Source organism: Dunckerocampus dactyliophorus, chromosome 3 (assembly GCF_027744805.1).
Source record: "Dunckerocampus dactyliophorus isolate RoL2022-P2 chromosome 3, RoL_Ddac_1.1, whole genome shotgun sequence".
NCBI classification, from domain to species: domain Eukaryota; kingdom Metazoa; phylum Chordata; class Actinopteri; order Syngnathiformes; family Syngnathidae; genus Dunckerocampus; species Dunckerocampus dactyliophorus.
The window spans coordinates 3,789,724-3,804,523 of record NC_072821.1 but is presented as its reverse complement, the minus strand read 5'-3'; the positions used below and the strand labels follow the sequence as shown (position 1 = coordinate 3,804,523).

General features: G+C 43.8%; 1 protein-coding gene across 1 annotated transcript in view; it reads right to left on the bottom strand.

Annotated features, from left to right (window-relative positions):
• fto (FTO alpha-ketoglutarate dependent dioxygenase) overlaps positions 1-14,800 on the bottom strand; it is a 188,870-nt gene that overhangs the window by 137,233 nt on the left and 36,837 nt on the right. Inside the window, exons 3-7 of the mRNA XM_054770762.1 lie at positions 14,406-14,483; positions 12,163-13,147; positions 5,682-5,807; positions 405-484; positions 41-184 (exon numbers count right to left, since the gene is read on the bottom strand). Coding sequence (XP_054626737.1) covers positions 41-184; positions 405-484; positions 5,682-5,807; positions 12,163-13,147; positions 14,406-14,483 — 1,413 coding nt within the window. The remainder of the gene's footprint in view (positions 1-40; positions 185-404; positions 485-5,681; positions 5,808-12,162; positions 13,148-14,405; positions 14,484-14,800) is intronic.

The following is a 14,800-nucleotide window of genomic DNA, read 5'->3' as shown; positions in this document are numbered from 1 at the left end:
ATGCCGATTTTGCGGTCGCATGTGCGCGAATCAAACGCACCTCATTGTGAATCTCCTCACAGTGTTGCAGGGTGGCCGGCCGCAAGGTCACCAGGCTGTGGGAGCCGGTCTCCGGTTCTGTGTGCAGGTTGGACAGGGCCTCTCGGCACCGAGACTGGATGTAGGTCAGCGTCCCGGTCGAACACTGCAGGAGGAAAGGAACAGAAGCATATCTGGTGACCCCGGACGACCATGTTCTGCTTTAAGGCGTGACTGTGTCGTTTAAAACGCCCCATGTTGTGTACGTGTCTGTTTGGAAAAAAACGTTCCCAACATTGCACATTTCTCCCTGAATTCCCCAGAACAGGCGTGTTTTCATAGCGAATTTGCAACACCGCGAGGGTCGGGAAAGAGTGTGCTCTCACCTCGGCCACTCTGTGGGTGGAGCTAAAGCGTGGGGCGTCTCCCGCCAGGACGCAGTGCTGGTGGGTGCTGTTCAGGTCATCTGGCGAGGAAACAAGGAACAACATGGGAATATTGCTCAGTGGTAAATGCCAAAGCGCCTCGCCATGTTCTTGATATGCCATTCTGCTCAAATCTACACATAAACCACAAAATAAAGACTTTTTTAGTTCCAAGGTGATCATAATAGAGTAGAAGGACAAAAACAAATACAGATCTGGAAAGCTCTCGTCAAGCCCATTAACTGGACGTGTGACTCGATGTGTCGTGTCGCAATTTGATTTTTTTTCCACCTTGTTGCTTTGACCTAAAGAGATCTGCCCTTGAGGACAAAGTCATTCATCACCCAAAACAAATCAGCTGAGCAGGTAGCCAACAACTTTATCTCCAACTAGTTTGGACATAATCAGCTGAGCACTTTATTTATTTATTTTTTAATTTTGGCAATGCTGTGATCTTGACCTTTGACCTACACCCTGTGCACCCTCACATCGCAAGCACAAATAGCCAAATCCCCAGTGAACACCACGCTCATTAGCTCATGGGTATACATTTCTGTTTTGTATTGTTTGAAAGCCGTGTACACGGGATTAACTTCCTTTTACACTTGCACGACAGTTAAATATGTCGTTTTTAGACGTCCCGTAATCGTGTATTGGAAGTGTGTTGTTCAAAATGGAGCCTCCAGGCTCATACTGGGAATTTTGTGTGTCTGCAGCGTGTTTGTCCTCGCCCGTCTCCGACAGACTGTGTGTCTCCTGGAAGCACTTCATACACTTTTAAACACTGTAACTCTGCACTTGTCAAAAGTAATAGATGCCATATATCGTGCCATATTAACACATACACCAAACGTAGCATTCAGTGTTTAGCATTCAAGACTACCATCGCTATGCAAGCTAAAGTGCTAACACTGCAGTCACAGTTTAACAGCAACATCATGCTAGGTTAGCCTATTCACTGAAGAAAAACTAACTGATCAAACCTAGAGCTCCCAAATCTGTAGCTCACTGACTGACAGTTGGCAGACTTACATTTTAAGATGTGTAGTGAAGCCTGTTTTTTTTTTTTTTTTTTTTTTTTACAAAGCTGTCCTCGTGAATAAATGAGCTCAGGGCTGCTTAGAGGCGGTATCGTGTCCATGAGGAAGGATGTTTTCCCTCATATGTCATGAAAAGCCGCAACTTCAAAAGCGGCTGATCTCACTAAAGTGGAGCAAACAAGTGAGGGAGATGATCCATTTTTCTCATGTTTGGTGAGGCTTTCGGCATGCACATTACTGTCAGAACATCATGAAAACGCCACTTTTTCATATAGTGGACCTTTAAATGAATTTGAAAACACATTTTTTTCAATGCTACGCTCAGCATGTCTAGAAAGTTTCCACGCAGGGCAACAAAGTCAGATTTCAGTGACCTACAATGTTGATAGATGGTGGACTAAAGGCTCAAAACACACACATTCAGGCAGAAAAAACAACGAATGGGGATTCTACAGCGGCCTGAAGCACACCCACCCAGAGCGAGCGGCACAGTACTGTCATTTTTAATTAGCAAACAACACCAGATCACGCTCAATCTGTCGAAACGAGAGCGCCATACCGCCAAACATTTGTCCAATATCGCGGGGGCTTTGCGGCGAGGCCTTACTGCTGTTTCCCAAGTATCCCTCCATGTGTTTCTTGTGAGCATAGATGTTCCTCAGCTCTGCCATTATTTGCCTCATGGACCAATAATTAATTTAGATCGCGACTGAGGCGTCGTTGGCCGCACATGTGCGTATTTACCGCCGCCTGGAGCGGGAGTACACCATCTAATGCCTGCGATTTGGAAGTCAAACACCCAAACTCTTTGGGAGGAAGATATTATTGTTTGGTGGAAAGGAGGGGAAAAAAAAGATGGCCGCAAAGAAAACAACTCGCCGGTGTTTTCCTCCTTCACTCTGATGAGATTGTGACGGATTAGGTCCCTGGGCGGAATTACCGGGCGTCTTTAAAACTGTTTATATCCAATAACAAATTATCTCCATCAATCTGCTCTTTTCTTGGCACGCCGGATGCCGGATCAGGAGGGAGTTGAGGCAAACTCAATAACTGTAATAAGTATTTATCTTTCTTTCAACCCCTGCGCCTGCTGCCACTTGTCCTCCTTTTACCAGAAAGCAGGCTTTTAAATATATTGGGTCAACTCTTGTCTGTGCCCCCCCCAGCCCTCCTTGGTGCATTGGGACCTGGAAATCTGATTATCAAACAGGCCTGGTGTCAAGACTTGCATTGTTCTTTTTTTAACCACCCCAAATTCCACTCGGGCGGAGATGACGGTGATTCAATTTGCCTCCAGCGGCTCGAGACATTAGCAGTTCAAAAGGGGCCACCGGGAGACAAATGGTGCGGAAAAGACATTACGGCGTCTGTGGATAGACACCGTTGTACTTTCCATCTAATACCGCAAAACACTACTTATCATATTGTAACACGCCGATGGTGCAATGGCGGCCGAGAGACGAGGAGTGGCACATACTTGTTCTCGAGAATGAAAAAGCAACGCGACCTTTTGCATGCGCGCGCAAAATTCTGCGTGCGCATATGTCGACGGAGCATGCCAAGTGTTTAACTCAGGTGCGGGCCAACAAAGCAACAGACGGCCGAGGGCCCCTCCGTGCGAGCCAGCCCGCTATCGGCGTGCAGCAGTCGGCCTCTCAAGGGCGTACTCGTCAAGTGGAGCATAAATCCCCACTGATCCGCGACAGTCAAGTCCCATTAGGATGGTCTGCGCAACAACCCATCACTCTATTATCGGGGGCTTGGCCTGAAAACTGACTGTTCTATTGTAAATCTTATTCCGGCTAAAGGAGGTCGGCTTCAAGCGCTGTCAAGATGGATATGACGACACGCAGCACCTTCATTTCATTTAAAATGTATTATTTCTTGCTGGTAACATAAAATGATTTAACCCTTAAAAGCTTCTTAAAATACACTCACGCAGTTTTCTGCAACGGGAAAAAAAACGTCTATTTGAGATGGGTCAGTGATTGGCTGCAGCGCTGATTCCCATATTTCCTTGCATTGTTATTGTTTTCGACAGTATCATCGGATTGAAGAGAAAAAAAGGTCACACTCGAGGTGCTACGGGCGAAAATGTTTTTTCACACAAAAAATGAGTCAGCCTGAAATATGCAAATCAAATACTATTCATATTTGGGGGGTTTTATAGGCACTGTCCCTCTTGGGCACCAAATTACACTTTTTTCAACCAAAAAATATAACAAGATCAACACCGGATACAGCAGATGTTACCAATAGTCGTTTCAAACACCAAATATACAGTATGTCGATATCGCCAAACTTCGGTTTTCGTACACCCCAGTTTTTGTATGATTTAGTTTTTGCTGACAGTTTTCACCAACATTTTGTGGCATTTTTCGCTCAATATTGCAAAACCGCACTGTTTTCCCTGTACTGTGTTGTTCCACAAAGTCGATTGCCCAAACAAAGCACCCTACGCATTGCTGACTCACTATTTCTGCAATTTTTATTGAGCGTGACTGCTAAATAACCCACCATGGGGCCAAACCAAGTTAAGAGAGTGCCAGAAATATGATAAAGAAGGTGAGAAACACTATTGAATTCTATGCGGGAAGTCTGCATCACCAATAACTTTCATCCATCCGTCATTTAGAATTATTTCACATTGTTTTCCACATTTAAAACTACAATTATTCTCTATGAAAATGTATTTTTGTTGAATTGAACTGTGTCTAATTGGATTTACATGATTTCCAATCACAAAAATGTTCTCTTTTTTCGTTCTTTCAGGTGCAGACTTCCCATTAGGCAAGCCCAGGAAATTGCCTAGGGCCCTGAGATTTCCAGAGGCCCCCAAACGTCTCATAAAAACGGATTGTTGATTTTTTTCTTTGATTTAAATTGCATATTGTTATTTTAGTCTTTAAAAAAACTACACCAAAATGCTTAGTCTACCATGATCCTTTTGGCTGCCCCCCCTTCTCTTCCCATGGAATGGACTATTCCATGTTACTGCGCATGTGCAGATTGATTCCACAAAACGGGAGCAAAACAATCTTGTTGGCGCGGTTTGAGGAAAAATAAAGCTGTTTCCCCCAGTGGAGTGGAGTGGAGCAGAGGAGAAGGCGAGAGCAAGTTTTATTAAAACTACGGAAGGTGCCAACCTTCTCCACAATCACAACAAACATAGACACACGAGTCCAGCCAGATGCTCTTGACAGCAGCACAGCCGAGGAGAATGCAGTCGTTTTAGTGTTAAAGCGGTAAACTATATTAAAATTCACTTATCGCGGTGGGGTCCGGAAACAAATCATCGCAAATAAAAAAGGGACGACTGTAATGCGTGTGTGTGTCACGCGGGGCGTGGCTTCCACTGTTGGAACAGGAAGAAAGCGGGATATAAGGCTTGCAAGCACATTCAAAAGTTAGTGCCGTATGTAGAACCTAACCAGGCAGACAGCAAAAAAGGATAGTTTAGTTTCAGTTAGGATAAATGCAACAAATGTGTTTTTCTTTTCAAATTTCTCCCCCAAGTAGCAGCAAGTGATGCTGTTCTTGTTCAAGTTGTTGTCCTCTGTTTGTTTCCTACATTCTCTCCCTGTCTGTCCCCTCTGAAACTGAGCTAAAGCAAGCACTAGTATGTAGTGTCGTTGCTCGGGTTGTCTTCTTTTACTTCTTTAGGTTCTCTATTTTCTCTGTTAATAGTTAATAGTTAATAGTTAAGTGACAATTAAATATACATTGTCTATACAATATCCTTGTAAACTATGGATGAAAATGACATCCACATATAATAAGAAGTTGTTATGATTTATTTAAATAGATGACATAATGATGAGTATCAGTGTAACCTTTACCTTCTGCGACCTAAACATTAAACGTTGATTTACGCCCCTGAAACTTTCAGTCTGCCTGTCTGGCTTGAGCAAATACTATTTCCCTATGACCACGCTAATGCACTCAATTTCATGGAACCTTAACAAGGTGAGTAGTCGCTCCCGCACACATTCACAACCCTTGGATCACTTTCCGCAGCACTGATGTTTAGAACAAAAGCCAGTGAATTACATGGCCGAGGGTCTGCTAGCACGGGTCATTAGGGACTGAGCACCAAGAAACGCCCAACAACAAAATAAGGTTTCTCTCCCGTAAATGAGTTTACAACGTGACTGCATGGTGCATATGTATGTGTGTGTGTGTTCTTGCAATCCAGTACCTCTCAAATAATAACAGTCTCCAGACTCCAGGGGCAGCGTCAGGCCAGGTGTGTGGATGTCCCAGGCTACCTTCAGCCCGATCCTCCAGCTCGGCTTGTCGCCTCCGCCACCTTCGCTGCTCCCGCCTGTCAATCACAAACGCAACCCGACATTATAATGCACACACGCTCACCTTTCAACCATTGAATCATCAAGCGCTTCGGCCCGAGTGGAAAGTGCCAAACTTGAAATATAACCAGGTATTCACTCAATCTGGTGTTTTATTGTGTTATTTTAGTCGTTTTAAAAGGGGTATAAATCAACAAAGCTGGCTATTTAACAGTAAAGGTATGGCCATAATAAATAAAGTAGAGCCAAGTTACTCAGGGTTCAAATTCAAGCAGTTTTCAAGAACTTTTAAGATCAAGGCTAAACCTGTGCTAACTAAAGCAAATGTTAAGTTAAAGAAACTGTTTGATTTGTTGTCCAAGCTGGAAATGACACAAGAAAGTGGCAAATGACCATACCAAATGAGCTTTTTCATTATTTTTGTTTACATTTTGAGAGTAACATGCATTTTAATACATGCATAACCAATGGTGTAAATGTACAGTATATCACAATTATGGTTATTTTCTTAGTTGTTTAATCTGAACCGTGTTGTTTCGATTCATCGCGTAATCGATTAGGCCTGAGATGAACCAAACACATACAATTAACAGTTTGGTCTGCAACGTATCAGAAAAAAGGCTTAATTTTAAAAATATCACATTTAAGAGGCTGAAATCTGAGGATATTTACACTTTTAAATCAGAATCGAATACCAAAATAGTTGTTGATTTGTTGAACAATGGTTTAATTATTCATTCATCAATTAATTGTTGCAGTTCTAATCATAATATACTGTAGCATATTGCCCTACATACGGAATTCTCAACTGGTGGGTCGAGGCCCAAAAGTGGGTCGCAAACCCACCCAGAAGCTAAAGGATATTAATATATGTAATATACAGTACAGCAGATGTAACTGAATGAAACTGACTGATTTTTAAATACAATTATTGTGATAAGCATCTTCCTTTTGGGTTCCCTCGTTTACCACGGGAGATAGGTTCCCAAAATAGCCCCCAATAAGTGAAATACTCGAAGTAGCCAACTTATTTTTTTTGCCATCCATCCATCCATCCATTTTCCTCCGCTTAACCGTGTCCGGGTCGCGGTGGCAGCAGTCTCAGTAAGGAAGCCCAGACTTCCCGGTCCCCGGCCACCTCTTCCAGTTCCACCGGGAGGACACCAAGGCGTTCCCAGGCTAGCTGTGAGACATAATCCCTCCAGCATGTCCTAGGTCTGCCCCGGGGCCTTCTGCTGGCTAGGCATGCCCGGAACACCTCACCAGAGGGACACCTCTCTGGTGAGGTGTTCCGGGCATCCGGACTAGTTGCCCAAGCCACCTCAACTGGGTCCTCTGAGAAGGAGCAGCGGCTCTACTCTGAGCCCCTCCCGGATGACTGAGCTCCTCACCCTATCTCTCAGGATGAGTCCAGTCATCCTATGAAGGAAACTCATTTCAGCTGCTTGAATTCGCGATCTCGTTCTTTCGGTCATGAGCTGTCTTGGCTGCGCCTAGAAATTCTGTCCAAGAAAATTATGAACAGAATCGGTGACAAAGGGCAGCCTTGGCGGAGCACGTTCAATGGAAACAGGCTCGACTTACTGCTGGCAATGCTGCTGCGAATGGCACATAGTAGCGCGCCACCAATCCTGTACTCCCGGAGTACACCCCACAGAACAACGCGAGGGACACGGTCGAATGCCTTTTCGAAGTCCACAAAGCAAATGTAGACTGGTTGGGCATACTCCCATGTACCACCTCCCCTGTCAGCCAGTCCAGATGTACTGTCCCATCTTCCACACAATGTTGAAGAGATATGTCAGCGAAGACAGCCCCTCAACATCCAGAGCCTTGAGGAATTCAGGGCGAAACTCGTCCACCTCCGGAGCTTTGCCACTGGAGAGCGTTTTGACTACCCCAGATACTTCAGCCACGGTGATGGAACTGGCCGCCTTCGTTTCCTCAGACTCTGCTTCCTCTATGGAAGGTATGTCAGTGGGATTTGAGAACTGCCTCAAAGTATTCCTTCCACTGTCCGACTATATCTTCAGTCAAGGTCAGCAGGCTTCCGTCCCCACTGTAAACAGTGTGGACCGGAAACTGCTTCCCCTTTCTGAGGCGTTGGACAGTTTGCCAGAACCTCTTCGACGCCGACCAAAAGTTGTGTTCCATGGCCTTTTTTTTGGACATTTCAAGTATTATATTCAAAATGCAGGCACTTTAAAGAAAGGCAAGCATGCAATATGCACATCTTTGTGGCATGACAATCCTCATTACTTAACAGTGTTTGTGGCTGTTAGCACACAAGCGTTATGCCATCATTATAGTGTGCAATAGGACACTGCTGGATAAAAGCCCTTGCTGGATGTTGTTCGGTGAGAGTTTGAGAGTGTTATTGGATGGCGGGTATGGGCCATGATGTTCCTGTTCCTGTTTCCTATCCCGTTCGCAGTTCTACCCTCAGCCGTTAAGAAAACAAGATTTAACTCGGCTGGCCGACACCCTTCAGCACAAATCAATACTAAAGTCTTTCCGGGCCTCTTTGCCCCCGCGGCTGCCTTTTCCTTTCTGCTCAGCACGGATAAATAGTAACTTAATTTCCAGCCATTGTGCTCTGAGAGGCCAGCTAATGACAGCTCTCCCTGAGGCCTCGGCAACGGAGGACTATCAGCCTCTGTGTGGGTGAAATCTGCCATGGCAGATTCCTCTGGATCTCCAACATGGTTCCAGGAGCTCTCGGGGAGGAAATGTGGCCTTACGGTAAAAGAGTTTCATTTCTTTAGCTGGGTCCTGGGAACCATCGAAGCCAACCACTGGTATAAAGCTCTGGTTCAGACGTCAGTCTCTCCAGTCGGGGGATTTAGAAGATACACAGCTGCTAACTGCGGCGAGGTGTTAGGCCGCAATGTTTTGAAGCGATGAGGTCTGAGTTGAAATGGCCCGTGACAAATGCCTGAAGCGGAACGCTCAAGCAGGTGTTTCTGCTTATGACACCCTAGTGGAGGAGAACCAGATGTGGGCCGCGTTTGGCGGGGCACCTGTTTCATTCATGTTTGACTTGACTTGCGTACACCTTTATCTCCAGCCATGGCAGAAGACGCTTGAAGGGCCTACTGGCAAGCACACTTCCCTGGCACTACTGCAAGTTATTCATGACAACAGCCACCTTGCATAACAGAAATAATCAAAAGAACACAAGGTCAAAGCCCACTGTTAAATACGTAATGATAGAATAATTATAACCGCAACTTTGCATAATCATAAAGAAAATGTATACTTACTTTGAAATAAACAGCATTAAAAATAAACAGCACGACTTGAGTAATCCACAAAATCAAAGCAAAGCCTGTGGTCTTCTTGCCATTAACGTGATTGTTACTCCTTTATGAAAGATAACCGCCACAACACCAAATAACGGACAAAAGTCACTGCCCACGGTATGCGTTCCCGTTGCAAAAGCACAGGAAAACGTGCAACAAACATTTTTCATATAATAAATGCAATTGTTCGTATCCTAGTTATTAATGATCACCGTCAACTTGGACAAACTTGGACTCAAAAGAATCTACAAAGTCAAAGCCCACTGTTCACTTACTCGTGCATGAAAGTGCACACAATGTAGATGTGTTGTGTAATAAACATGACTGTTATTCCTGATAGTGATTAAAGATAACTGCCATCTTGTACCGTATTACCGGAAATAACCGGTAACGATTTGAAATCATTTCCGTGGTCTGCTTGTTCATGCGGGAGACTATAGGGTTACTTTGATATACTATCAACTTTGGTCTTGACTGTTTTTTTCCCCCCCATTTTTGCACTTGTTTTTTTTTTGTTTTCCCCGTAATATTATGACACTATTCCAATAATATTTTGACTTTATTCCCATATTATAAGTTTTCCCCCAACCTAATTTTCCAAAAATTACAACTTTTAAAATTTGTTACAAACGCTCAGTGCAGATGGTTTGTTTGTTTCTCGTAATACTATGACATGTAACATCTTTGGTCTTTAATATTTCAATTCTATACTACTAAAATAACATTATTTTTCCCTCATCATATTATGAGTTTACTTTTGTAAAATTGTGACTTTTTTTCTTGTTAGAATACAAACTTTTCTTTTAATATTTTTACTTTATTCAGCTGTTTTTTTTTTTTTTTCAGAAATTGACCACAGTAAGTCAATTTCCGCAAAGTAGGATGCACTGTAAATAGGAATAACTTCATAGTTAGAGCATAGAAAACCAGTTTATGACTTTGTAAATAAAATGTTTACCATTAGAGCTCGATAGCCTTGAAACAACACTCCTATAGTCACCTTTACACTATTATTCTTTGTTTACACCACACTGCGCAACTCTTCTGCATAGGCACTGGGATCACTTCAGGGACAAAAGAGACAGCCGCCGCTTTAAGCATAGCGTGCTACCGAGCTAACTAGCTAGCCTCCAATTTATTTATTCCAAACTTAAGAAAGGGTTTCAAACGTAAGAAGCCAAAAACTGACCACTTTCACATGGAATGGGAGGACTTTTTTTCACTCTTTCATGCCGGACATGCCATGACTGACTCCATGCAGTGTTAAGGTAACGTAATGTAAGGAAATGTCTCATCAGTGTAACATTATTGATGCCTAGTGACCAGAATACTACGTATGACTTGTCTTTCAATATTTTTGACTAACAATAGTCCATAGTCAGCCACAAAACAGTGATCATGTATTCATGAATCTATTTTGGAAAAAGCGCAATAGAGTGAGGGAGCGATGTTTGAACCGTGATGTGGTGAGGGATGACTGTAGCTCAACTTTCTTCTTCATTTTCTTCTTGTAATATTAGAAATGTATTCCATTAATATTTTGATCTTTTTTGCCATAATATTATAACTTTTTCCCCAACCTAATTTTCCCAAAAATTTAATTTTATTTTGTGTTTTTCATAATACAGTACTTTGAGTTTAAAAAAATAATTCCTTTTTCTATTTAATTTCTCAACTTTATGCTACTAAATTTACATTATTTCTTCCCATAATCTCGTAAATTCAAATCTGATAAAATTACAACTTTTTCTCGTTAGACTACAACTTTTTTCTTACTTTTTGGCTTTATTCCTGTAAAATTACTGCTGCTTTTTCCATTTTTGCTGTTGTTATTTTATTAATATTAGCATTAATCTCATGATATTACATTTTCAAAATGTTCCTGTTTAATTATATTTTTAGAATGGGCCGCGGGCTGTAAATGGCCCCCGAGCCACACACTGGACAGCCCTGACTTCCACAATAGCCCAACAATAGTTATTAATGATAGCAAACACCTGACTATATTATTATTATTATTACCAGGAACCAGGACAACTCAAAATGATTTGCAAAGTCAAAGTCCACAATATGTTTGCTCATGCGCGGGCACATGCATTTTAGACGTCTTATTTCATTCATTTGACCGTTCCGGCAGCCAGTTATTAATGATTACCTCCGCTAACCTTCTACAGTAAATACATACCCACTGTATCAAGGTTAATGCATCATTCAGTGGAAAATCTTAAATTGCCCAAAAAGGGAGAGTATAAAAGTGAAAACAACCACGTTTTTTTTTTTTTTTTTTTTTTTCAAAATGTCATGGCAGTCATGTAATATTTGTGTGACTGCAACGAAAACATGCAGATTGTGCAGGGTCACAACATGCTCAGAGTCTCTAATGTGTCATCTTTGCAGGTTTAATAAAATATTACATGTTAGTACATGTATTATGGTTTGCACAGGAAGAATGTAAAAGCTGTAAATACTTCCGTCGATTCCTTTATTTGGAAAAACTCATCTATAAATTGTTTTTTCCCTGCGCTCTAGAAAGCAAACTTCTCTCGCAGACATACTGTATCAGCTCAGTCATCAAATACTATCAGCTCCTGTGGTTCGAAGACGTGCTTTTTATCCATGCAGTACAGTCGAGGAACACTTATCAAAGCCGGGGTTCATTATTCCCTATCAGATAATTGCTCATTGATCATTTTCTCGGGGAAATGATTTAGATGAGATGCAGCGCGTGTGCGATAAGGCCTGTTTGTTAAGGCTGTGCCATTGAGCTCAGATCCCGTCGTCTGTGATCTCCCTGATGCGCGGTCGGGGCGATAAGGCTGTCAAGTCGCGAGCCGCCGATGACATTTGCTAATGCCCTGACACTATCGTGCAGATGGATCTGATGGATGCGGCGCCGGAGGCCACCGTCTACAGATGCTGCAGGGGCGGCGACGCTTAAGGTTAGCTCGCATTTGATCCACTTTAAAACGACGGAGATAAGTTGAAGAGTTATTGTAGTGATGGATGCTATCGCCGCGGTGATGGGATGATTAAAAAGTGCTATATCTAATTAGAACACAGCCACTCTTACCTTTGTCGTCATGGCAGCTGTAGCTGTAGACAGCCACGGGCGAGCGACTGATCAGGTTTTCGTCGTGGTGCCACCCCACGGCCATTTTCCCCATCCCATAGTAGGGCTCCTCTTTGAGTTGGCTCATAGATGCCGGGTCCATATAGTTGAGTAAGGTGACGTTGAAATTGGCCGATGCGGTGCATACCTGGGGAGGACTGGGCTCAGAGCAACCCACTTGATCCTCCTCCTTGTCCTCAATGTGGTAACCTGACAGACTGTGCTTGAGGTGTGCCACAGGGACCTCTGTTGGCGGTACACTCTTGGGTGCCCAGGTGGGACATGCTCCTTCCAGGCCGCCTTCTTTGCCCTGTGAGGATTCCCCTTCCTCACTGCTGTGTCTGGACCCCGTCTCCCACTCGCCTTCCCTTTTCGACCCGGAGCAACCTTCTTCGCTGTGTTTGGACTCCACGTCCCATTCCTCGCTGTGCTTGGACTCCGTGTCCCCCTCCTCGCTCTGCCTGGACTCCGACTCCCCTCCTTCGCTGTTCTTGGAGTCTTCGCTATTTCTGGACTCCGTCTCAGCCTCCTCGCTCACTTTGGCCTCAACCGTCGCCGCCGTCTTTGCCTTTGCGCATTGCGCCAGCCTGTCTCCTTCTTTCAGCTCACTCACGTCCGAACAGAAGAAGGTGTTGAGCTCCCACAGGGCTTTGCAGGCGGCCCTCAGATCAGCGTCGCAACAGTTCTGTCCTTTATTCTCAGTGTCCTCGCTGTGCCAGGGGATGGCAAAGAGCCTGGTGTCCAGGTAGCGATAGGTGTGGCCCGCATCGCCCAGCAGGGCCCGCGACACAGAGGTGAAGACGTCCCGGTCTCGGACGCGGACCAGATCCCTTAAGAGGCAGCCTTTCTTTCTCAGGGTGAGCAGAGCGCCCCGGACTCTGCAGTGGAGCTCAGCGGGAAGAGAGCAGGATCTTCTCAAAACCAGACCAGAGTAACTGGAATCCCACTAAGAAAGACACATCCAATAGACACTAAAAGTTAGTTCTATGTGCTTGTTTCCAGAGATATCACAGCTAGACAACATCTACAGCAGACAGCAACACCTCACTGTTGAGAAGAATTAATATCTTACTTCAAAATTCCAAGAACCACACTAAAATCGATATTCTGTTTATTTTTATCCTAAGAGCCTCGGTCAAAAGCAGTATAATTTATGACTATAAATACAGACACATAGAATACAGTACACCGTATTGACCCAACTATAAGACAACCGCAAATATACAGTAAGACGACCCATTTTTGGGTACTTATGTTTTCAATATCAGCTCTCAGTTTACCTGTCGATCTAAATTCCTACGCTCACCTATGGTCATGAGCTTTGGGTAGTGACCGAAAGGACAAGTTCATGAGTACGAGCGGCCAAAATAGGTTTTCTCCGTAGGGTGGCTGGGCTCTCCCGCAGAGATAAGGTGAGGAGCAATGTCGGAGTACAGCCGCTGCTCCATGGGATTGCGAGGAGGCAGATGATGGTGGCCCGGGTATCTGGTTAGGATGCCTGCCGGACACCTCCCTGGAGAGGTGTTCAGGGCATGTCAGACCTTGAGGAAGACCCAGGGCATGTTGGAGAGACTATACCTCTCAGCTGGCTGGGAGGATCAACCGGGAGGAACTGGACCGCAGGCGGGGAGAGGGAAGCCTGGACTTCTAGTCTGAGGCTGCTGCCCCCGCGACCCGACCTCAAATAAGTGGAAGAAGATGGATGGATTGATGGATATCATCAAAATAACAACCGGTAGATTGGAATAAATGATTATCATATTTTTAGCTGCTGCACAGTTGTTTGAGGACAGTGCTTCATTGATTACCATTATTAAAATTAGCATCTTAATCGTAACTCCTCCTCTGTTGTTTACTAACTTGCTAAAAACCTTTGAGACACTTTTTTCCAGCAGACAGGAACAAAAGCTTCGATTTCCTTTAGGCAGAAGTTGTTTTGCACCGTTGGTTTGAATGTATAAGTAGTAGTAGTAGTAGTAGTAGTATTCAGACTTTTTTCTAAGAGAAAAAACACCATCTATTATTCAGGTCAATACGGTAATCTTGTAATTAGTTGTACGGTCATCACTAATATAAGCTAATGAACGTTTTACGGTGTATTCACATTGTTGTCCGACATCAAGCGGTGTCCATGAGTTTGTTGTCACACTTTTCTGGAATGCAGCTTAAGAATCGGTGATAACAAAGCAATGTTGCTGACTCACCAATTTCTGAAAGCCCTGATCAGAAGGTCCTAGAAAGGGGATCTTTTGGTCTCCCAACTCCTGCAGTAACTTCCTCTTCTGCAAGACAAACAAAGCCATGCATAAAGTGACTACATGCTGATCTTTCATCCGACACATTTCCTTGGAACAATCCTGTTCAGTTTTGATTGATTGATGATCGCAGTCAATTAACGTCAAATGTGTTGGCTGGCATTGGTTTACTGTATGTATAGTATAAGTCAATGTTATTACAGCAGTACATGCTGTAGTTAGTTTCCAGTTTCTAATTTGGGTCTTGCACTGAAAGAGTTTGCATTAGTGGAGTCTGGGGAATCAAGGACAAACAGCTAAACTACTATAGAATAACAAAAATGGCTAACATCTAATCGCAGGAA